Raw genomic sequence first — 10,425 nt, forward strand, 5'->3', positions numbered from 1 at the left:
CAGGTGCGGGCAGTTATCAATGGTCTTTGAACACATGGTCTTGATTGTTTTGACTGGAGGTCTTCTCTAGGTCAGTTGACTGAAGAATGTACCTCTGGGTGTCTGTCTCTGTCTATGCCAGCTAGACTAGAACACGTGCATTATACAGTGAAAACTGTCTTTAGCAGCACTGACCATCAACCAACCTGTAGCTCAGAGGAGTTTTCCTTATTCAATCTTACGCTAACAGTGATTGCACAAACTTAACCGCACCCCTAACCCTAACCTTAAACAATTGTGATTACATGTCTAAACTTAACCTGTCACATTTCTCGCTTAAATAAACCATTCACATTTGTTTCTGCCCTCGAGGCAGAGCTGCCATCAGAACAAGATTGAATAAGGACAACTGCAATCTGCCATCCTGTATATCAGAATACTCTGAAATCCTACTGTGACCTTGGGAAGAAACCATTAGGTAACTGCAGCTAAATGGACCAAAAGGTTGCCAGTATAAATCACAAATAAGGAGGGAAGGGGTAACGACATGGTGCCAGTTTGTGAATACCTCTTTGAGATAACGTCTAGGAACTAAATTAATACATACTTATCCTAAATGAGTATGATGTGGACATATCAGTGAAATGCACATGCTCCAACCAGAACTATATGAAGAGTTTCATACCAAAATGCTATATGGTAATTTTTCTGAACTGTTGGTAAATGAGGTTTTACAGGCACTGGGATTCTCTGCCTCAAACCCTATTACAGGGGCTGAGTCACTGGCTCACTGGTGCTCTTCCATGCCGTCCCTAGGAGGGGTGCGCCACTTGAGTGGGTTGAGTCACTGACGTGATCTTCCTATCCGGGTTGGCGCCCCCCCCTCCTTGGATTCGTGCCGTGGGGGAGATCTCTGTGGGCTATATTCGGTCTTGTTTCAGAATGGTAAGTTGGTGGTTGAAGATATCCTCTAGTGGTGTGGGAGCTGGGCTATGGCAAAGTGGGTAGGGTTATATCCTGCCTGTTTGGCCCTGTACGGGGGTATCGCCGGACGGGGCCACAGTGTCTCCCGACCCCTCCTGTCTCAGCCTCCAGTATTTATGCTGCAATAGTTTATGTGTCGGGGGCTAGGGTCAGTCTGTTATATCTAACATTGAGTGGCTGCTGCCAATGTACTGACACAAATCTCTAGCCACTTTAACAATAAAAAATTGGAAATGTATCACTAGTCACTTTAAACAATGCCACTTTATATAATGTTTACATACCCTAGATTACTCATCTCATATGTATATACTGTACTCTATGCTATCTACTGCATCTTGCCTATGCCGTTCAGCCATTGCTCATCCATATATTTATATGTACATATTCTTATTAATTCCTTTACACTTGTGTGTATAAGGTAGTTGTTGTGAAATTGTTAGATTACTTGTTAGATATTACTGCATGGTCGGAACTAGAAGCACAAGCATTTCGCTACACTCGCATTAACATCTGCTAACCATGTGTATGTGACCAATAAAATTTGATTTGATTTGATTAGAGAATTTCTCCTGTCTTATCTGGTGTCCTGTGTGAATTTAAGTATTCTCTCTCTCTCTCTCTCTCTCTCTCTGAGGACCTGAGCCCTAGGACCATGTATCAGGACTATCTGGCCTGATGACTCCTTGCTGTCCCCAGTCCACCTGGTTGTGCTGCTGCTCCAGTTTCAACTGTTCCGCCTGCGGCTATGGAACCCTGACCTGTTCACCAGACGTGCTACCTTGTCCCAGACCTGCTGTTTTCAACTCTCTAGAGGCAGCAGGAGCGGTAGAGATACTCTGAATGATCGGCTATGAAAAGCCAACTGACATTTACTTCTGAGGTGCTGACCTGTTGCACCCTCTACAACCACTGTGATTATTATTATTTGACCCTGCTGGTCATCTATGACCATTTGAACATTTTGGCCATGTTCTGTTATAATCTCCACCTGGCACAGCCAGAAGAGGACAGGCCACCCCTCATAGCCTGGTTCCTGTATAGGTTTCTTCCTAGGTTCCGGCCTTTCTAGGGAGTTTTTCCTAGCCATCGTGCTTCTACACCTGCATTGATTGCTGTTCTGGGTTTTAGGCTGGGTTTCTGTACAGCGCTTTGTGACATCAGCTGATGTAAGAAGGGTTTTATAAACACATTTGCTTGAATTTGATTGTTATTTTTTAAAGAAGTGATAAAAGAGATTGGTGTGGTTTTTTTCATGGCATGTGGTTGTTCATTGACAGACATGTACAGTATTTGGTTTCATTTCAAAGGGAGAAATAATCATATTTTTTTCAAAATGCTACATATACGCATCACTCTCAGATAAATAAGTAGTGTTGCTATGTTTCACACAGTCAAATGTAACACATAAGACAAAAGAAATTGACATCAATATTTAAAATATACATAATTTTTGTCGTTGTTGATATATCATTAAATACAGTAATATGATTATATATAATATGATTAATATGAATATATATAATTTAAAACATTTACATTTGAGTCATTTAGCAGATGCTCTTATCCAGAGCGACTTGCAGTATTGGCATTTATCTTAAGATAGCTAGGTGAGACAACCACATATCACAGTCAAATATACAGGATACGAACATTCCACTCCAGCTAAACAATGGATATATAGCGTTTTGCCAACAACAACAAAAAAGATTCTTATACACATCTAAAATCTATGAATTGAACATTTGAGAACAGTAATATATTACACACACACGTGAAGGCACCCATTAGCAATCATTTCTGATGAAAAACACAAAAGTGAAAAATAGGTGGATATAGCGTATTGGAAATAAACTCTTCATATGCTATACTGTACAGAATGTGCATTCAATTAAGTAATATAGGCCTGGATGAGTCTCAGGGCTACTTAGCAACAGCGGAACATAAAGAGTAAACATACTCCAGTAATGGACTTTTCTTGTTATAGCCTGACTGAAGCTTCAAACTGGCGTCTTTAGTAGAAGGACTCAATAAGATAAACTAAGACACCCTAGCTACTGCTTTTCTCCTTCTCTTCCCCCTTTTTCTTCTTTCCACTCGTTCACTCTTAAAACATGAATATAAGTGATGTCCAAAAATAGTTCCTGAATGTAAACCTTCTAGTTCCTCACAAACGTCAACAAACTGGTCTCACTTCCTGTTCGTGGATCACATCGGAAAATAATAATGACTTTATTCTGAATCTCTTAGCTGAGCAGTTGGTCGAAATGTTCCATTCGGTATCTTGTGATTTCATTAGGCCTATCTGACACAGAATCAATGCAGAATCAACACCCACTAATCAACACCCAACACCCACGAAGGGAATCCAAAGATAGACCGTCAAATGGCAATTTATTACAAGATAAGCAAGCTACAAAACTAAATATGATATGACAAAAACATGTTGGAAAAAACGGAAAACACGACAGCATGAATCCACTAGTTGCGCTTGCCAGTGTCTGTAGGAATAGACTAGTGGGAGACCACTACCGTATCTGAATAATGTGGAGAAGAAGAAGCAACCCTGCTTTATCTCAATGATACATCATGTATGCAGTGGTAGGATATCCAAAAACAGAGTTACGACCTTGTTAGTGTATGATATGATAGGACTTTGGAGTGATCCAAAAACCATCAATCCCAAACCACCGTTGCCACTTTCGGTTTGCAATTAATGTTCCCTGTACTCTCAATAGGTGCCCTTGTGGTTTTAGGCTGGGTTTCTGTATAAGCACTTTGTGACATCTGCTGATGTGAAAAGGGTTTGATAAATACATTTTAATAGATTTATTGATTGATTGGTTGAATTTGTGATGGGAAATTACACACCCAGGAGGCAACACCCAATTACACCCAGGTAGACGATTGATTGTAGACTTCAAAGGAGCATTCTAGAGATATTAGATAGCAGATCAAACACACTTTTCATCACCCTAACTGAATCAGAGACCCAAAGTACTTTATATGTTACATCATATGCTGTTGATGTCAATTAGTTTAGAACCTCTGGTAATGATGAACTAACAGTCCTTTCCGTTGCCATATACCTGACAAACCCAGTAAACCTGAAATGCTGGTTTTGGAAGTGAGTATTTTAAACAACGTGACACCGTCATAAGATGCCACTTTTCCAACAAACTTCTACCCTGCTAGAGCTGCCCCGGTCAACTGTAAGTGCTGTTATTTTGAAGTAGAAATGTCTTGGAGAAACAACGGCTCAGCCGCGAAGTGGCATGCCACACAAGCAGAACGGGACCAGCGAGTGCTGATCGACACCATTGGACTCTGGAGCAATGGAAACGCGTTCTCTGGAGTGATGAATCACGCTTCACCATCTGGAAGTCCGACGGACGAACCTGGGTTTGGCGGATGCCAGGAGAACGATACCTGCCCGATTGCATTGTGCCAACTGTAAAGTTTGTTGGAGGAAGAATAATGGTCTTGGGCTGTTTTTCATGGTTTGGGTTAGGCCCCTTAGTTCCAGTGAAGGGACATATTAACGCTACAGCATACAATGACATTCTAGACAATGCTGTGTTGCCAACTTTGTGGCAACAGTTTGGGGAAGGCCCTTTCCTGTTCCAGCATGAAAATTCCCCCATGCACAAAGCGAAATCCATACAGAAATGATTTGTCGAGATCGATGTGGAAGAACTTGAATGGCCTGCAAAGAGCCCTGACCTCAACCCCATCAAACACCTTTGGGATTAATTGGAACGCCAAATGCGAGCCAGGCCTAATCGCCCAAAATCAGTTCCCGACCTCACTAATGCTCTTATGGCTGAATGGAAGCAGGTACACGCAGCAATGTTCCAACATCTAGTGGAAAGCCTTCCCAGAAGAGTGGATACTGTTATAGCAGCAAAGCGGGGACCAACTTCATATTAATGCCCATGTTTTGGAATAAGATGTTTGACGGGCAGGTGTCCACTTACTTGTGTAGTGTAGCTCGAAGGGATAGGCTATGCTGCATCCTAGAGCATCAAAGTCACCCTAGTTTAACTGTCAGCACAAAAGGGGAATCATTTCTGTTGCCTCTGTTTAATGGATTTAAATATATATTTAATTCAATTATATTATATTCAATCACATTCAGGCATGTTGGAAATTCCCACCATTCACACTGACTGAGTTTCCTGAATCATAGGCCTATGTCACATTCATTGCCCTGTTTGGGGAACAACAACATAATGGGGAGGGGTCCGCAAATCGAGACAGCTCATTTTTTTTATGTGTCTGTCTTTGACCCCGTGACAGTTCAGTTCACACTCTTGAGAACCAACTCAGTGCCATCAAAACTCGTCGTCACGTGCTGCCAAAGCATCGCTACATGAGCTTAATTCCAGGGTTAATGCTAAGCGGGATCCTTGGGACGTCCCAACACTAACCCTAACCTTAACCCCTACATTTACCCTAGAGCTCTCCAACCCTGTTCCTGGAGAGCTATCATCCTGTAGGTTTTCGCTCCAAAACCAGTTGTAACTAACCTGATTCAGCTTATCAACCAGCTAATTATTAGAATCAGGTGCGATATATTAGGGTTGGAGTGAAAACCTACAGGATGGCATCTCTCCAGGAAGAGGGTTGGAGAGCCTTTACCCTAGCCTTAACCATAACCGCAGGAGTTTGGTGGAACCTTAATTGGGGAGGGTTGGCTCATTGTAATGGCTGGAGCGGAATCGGTGGAATGATATCAAATACATAAAATACATGGAAACCATGCTATTCCATTAACTCCTTTCCAGCCATTATTATGAGCCGTCCTCCCTAAATCGTTCTCCCTTACCTAACCATAACTTTAGTCCTTACCTTAACCATTTTAAATGTAAACTTCAAGTATGAGCGTCCCAAGGATCCCAGTTAGCAAGGGAGTCCACAAGAAATGAGGGAAAAACATCATTATACCTTTCAACTAGACTGGAGCATCTGTACAGCTGCCAAATATGCGGCCAATAAAGCCGCTGCTAAAAATAAGTCCCTAGTATGTTTTTGTAAGGATTTCATTATGGGTCTGACTGCTGCACACACCCTGCAGACCCTGCTAAATGCAGGCTTAATTTGGAAGGCCTAATATTGCAGGCACTCTGTCCTTTATTAACTGAAAATATTAAACGAACAATCTCTAATTATTAAAAGACAAGAAATGGAAATAAAAACACATGTAGCCTTTAGGCCTACTCCGGACCGTTATACAGTGCCTTCAGAAAGTATCCATACCCCTTAAATTGTTACACATTTTGTTGTGGTACAGCCTGAATTCAAAACGGATTCAATCTTCTTTTTTTCCTACCCCTCTACACACAATAACACCATGATGACAAAGTGAATACATGTCTTTAGAAATTTTTGCACATTTATTGAAAATGAAATACAGAAATATCTAAATTACATAATTATTCACACCCCTGGGTCAATACATGTTAGAATCACCTTTGGCAGTGATTACAGCTGTGAGTCTTTCTGGGTAAGTCTCTAAAAGCTTTGCACACCTGGATTATACAATATTTGCACATTTATAATTGTTTTACTTCTTCAAGCTCTATCAAGTTGATTGTTGATCACTGCTAGACAGCCATTTATAAGTCTTGCGGAGATTTTTAAGTCGATTTATGTCAAAACTGTAACTAGGCCACTCAGGAACATTCAATGTTGTCTTGGTAAGCAACTCCAGTGTATGTTTGGCCTTGTGTTTTAGGTTATTGACCTGATGAAAGGTACATTTATCTCCCAGTGTCTATTCCGTTTATTTTTATCCTAAAAAACTCCCTAGTCCTTGCCAATGACACGCATACCCATAACATGATGCGGACACCGCCATGCTTAAAAATTTGAAGAGTGGTACTCTTTGCCCCAAACATACACATTGCATTGCAGTTTTATTGTAGTGCCTTATTGCAATCAGGATACATGTTTTGGAATATTTTTATTCTGTATTTGTATTTTGTATTTATTAGGGATCCCCATTAGCTGCTGCTCTTCCTGGGGTCCAAACACACCAACGCGCGCACCCACATTACATATACAACCAAATATGAAACAGTGAACTATGTTCGTACTGAATGAGCTAAAGATAAAACAGTACATCATATAACATACCTACACCGCCACATATCCACAATGCAAAACGTTTAATAATACCACCATACAACAATATCACAATGTGTACGTATGCATGTGTCTGTACCTTGCCATAACAAAGGTATTGAATACTTATTGACTCAAGACATTTCTGCTTTTCATTTTTAATTCATTGGTAAACATTTCTAAAAACATAATTCGCGATATATTGTGTAGGTCAGTGACACCAAATCTAAATGTAACACAACTAAATGCGGCAAAAACGTCAAGGGGTGTAAATACTTTGTGAAGGCACTGTAAATCCTCAAAAACAAAAGTAGGTTGTCATTATGTCATTCCTCTTAAATACCGTGAATACTTATATTTTTTATTGCGTGGAGTGCACGCGTCGTCATATTTACCTCCGACTTCCAAACGACATAGGCGTGAGAACTGGACTGTTGCTGCTTCTTCTGAAGCCATCTCCGCGGTGAGAATAATGTGTTCGTGCTCCCAGTTGGAGTGACGCTGGGGCTCCTCACCAGAAACGGTAAATCCCACGCGGTATTCCGCTTTGTGCCCCTCACAGACGCGTCATAGTCAAAGGGAAAGTTTGATGTCGGGGAGAGGTCCAGGGGTGTGGAGGGACCAGATAAAGACGAAATAGGTTGTTTCACCCTGAGATTTCTGGACCGGGGATCTGATTTCAACGCAACCGGGTGCTCAGGGGAGCTTGGCGAGGATAAAAACGCACCTGCCTCCTCAACGCGCAAACCCGGTAAACCCAAGCGGTCCCCATGGGTTCCAACTGTCTCTGTGTCACATTTCCTTATAATATCAGGGTCCAGGCTCCGAGTTTGTCGCAACTTCCTTTTGGAGATGGCTTTGGAGGCTGGAATGGAGCAGGAGAAGACGTTCAGTATTCCTTGTCCAGATGACATCTCTATCTCCCCTCTGCACAAACGCAGTAGCGTTTAAAAATACAACTTTTCTCAGAAGTTTAGTTTAAGCGCCATAAAGAACCAAACCACGAGATAAATCCCATCAATATACTCTTACAGTGAACCCTTGGTCCACGTGTTTTGACGCTGTCATCGCCAGAAAGCCTTGCTTCAGATAAAGCGAGAAAGACAGCGCGCAAATGTATCCAATTCTCGGTGCGGTGTTATTATGCATGCAGCTCAACTCATTCCCAAACTGTAGTCAGAGCGGACGGCAGGATGAGAGAAGTTTCGCAACTGATGACCCTCGCCGCCGCTCCTCTAATCCGTCCAATGCGCTCCTGTGGCCGTTAAGACTGCGCACTCATGTTGCTCCAATGAGGAAAACCAGTGCAGGTCTTTACCTGCATCTTTCAAGTTTGTATCATACATTCATTGTATAGCCTACATATGTTGGGCCTATGTGATGTATAGGCTGATGATGTATATAGCTGCATAGCCTAACTTTCACTTTGTTGAAATAAAGCACCACTAAAACTAGCCGATTGAGGACATGGCATAAAGGTTAATCATCGACCTAAAACCATAATCCATAAATGAGGTTTAATCCTATAGTCTAGCCTATCCTACTATAATTCATTTTTTTTGCATTACATTGGGGCACACTTGTGTCTTACTCTCGCAAAATAAATATAATGGTCTGATTATCTTGCTCTCTTCATTTTCGCACCACAAGTTTCTCAGAAGTCGTGAGAGACTGTCAGGCACAATGTTGCTATATATGGGTTAGCTGCTATGCAGAACGTTTGGCCAGAAGGCGCTCAGACTTGGCGCTTTCTTCCAACTCAACTCTGCTAGTGTTTCCATTGTAAATGGACATTTCGATTGTGTCTTTTGAGAATCTCAGGGTTATAGGGTCATGGCTTCCTCTTTCTATAATTCTCTCAGCGTTCTCTCACTCTCTCTCTCTCTCTCCCTCTCTCTCTCCCTCTCTCTCTCTCTCTCTCTCTCTCAATTCAATTCAAGGGGCTTTATTGGCATGGGAAACATATGTTATCATTGCCAAAGCAAGTGAAATAGATAATAAACAAAAGTGAAATTAACAATCAAAATGAACAGTAAACATTACACTCACAGATGTTCCAAAATAATAAAGACATTTCAAGTGTCACATTTTGTCTGTGTACAGTGTTGTAGAGATGTGCAAATAGTTAAAGGACAAAAGGGAGGAGCCCCAGCGTTTTCAAATTCTTTGTGGATCTCTCTCTCTCTTTATCTCATCCGTTCCCCCCGTCTGTTTTTAGGCTGGTCAAATCTGACTGAGCTGTTATCAGTGTCATGCAGTGTAGCTTCATAAGCAGCTTTATCAGGGCAACCCCCTCCTCCAGTCTCCCATGATGCAGCATTTTCCCCATACCTTCACACACACATACACGCAGGTACACACGCATGCACACATACACATGAATGAACGTATGCATGTACGTACACAGAAAGGCAGGCACACACACACACGCACACACACGCACACACACACACACACACACACACACACACACACACACACACACACACACACACACACACACACACACACACACACACACACACACACACACACACACACACACACACACACACACACACACACACACACACAAGCAAGGCAAATATCCATCCCTTCTTATCATTTTGGGGTCCCGAGTGGAGCAGCGGTCTAAGGCACTGCATCTCAGTGCTAGAGGTCCCACTGTAACGCAGGCACATTTTCGACTTCTAACCCCTTTTAAACAGCAATGTAACATTGGATCCGTCTATTTATTCTGAATACGTAGATACCAACCATTCGTCTGTGTGATTATTAAAACTACATATTTCATTAATAGAGGAATGGGGCTAAAACAGCCTGCAGGGGATAAATTAGGATGGGATGGGTGCTGGGAAGGGACCAAGTAGAATGGTTTCTAATATACTTTAGTGGGCATCAGCCACGAGAAACCAAATATAATATACACTTTTATAAAAATGTGTTCATAGATAATAGCAGTACAATTGACTGTACAGTTTTAAAAAAGGAACAAAGAAACTGTTCTGCTCTAATTCATTATAATTGGAGAACTCTGTCACTTGTCTAGCCATAAGGCAAGAAACAGGTAGCCTACTTCATCAGTAACCTACTCTGGCCAGCAGTAAACATATGTAGTGTGTAAGGCTAATTAAATAGGCTATGACATACAATCCTGACCTTGTGAGTTGACTGAGCTAAATGTGTCACTCATTAGAATTGCACAGTGAATGCAGGTCTTCTTCATGTCACACGTCAGTGTGGTGACAGATGTGACAGCAGAGATAGCCTGGTGGTTTCAGTCAGAATGGAAAAAAGCACACACTGGCACTGATAAGAGGTTGAGCATACAAGGCA

At 41.8% G+C, this 10,425-nt stretch overlaps 1 protein-coding gene across 2 annotated transcripts in view; it reads right to left on the reverse strand.

Moving 5' to 3' along the window:
* Positions 1-8,444, reverse strand: part of LOC129859654 (rho GTPase-activating protein 6-like) — a 79,419-nt gene extending 70,975 nt beyond the window's left edge. For both annotated transcript variants that reach the window (XM_055929698.1, XM_055929697.1), the window contains exon 1: positions 7,485-8,444. In XM_055929698.1, the coding sequence (XP_055785673.1) occupies positions 7,485-8,003 (519 nt within the window). In that variant the 5' untranslated portion in view covers positions 8,004-8,444. The remainder of the gene's footprint in view (positions 1-7,484) is intronic.
* Between the last annotated feature and the right edge of the window lie 1,981 nt (positions 8,445-10,425).

This window comes from Salvelinus fontinalis, chromosome 7 (genome assembly GCF_029448725.1).
Source record: "Salvelinus fontinalis isolate EN_2023a chromosome 7, ASM2944872v1, whole genome shotgun sequence".
NCBI lineage: Eukaryota > Metazoa > Chordata > Actinopteri > Salmoniformes > Salmonidae > Salvelinus > Salvelinus fontinalis.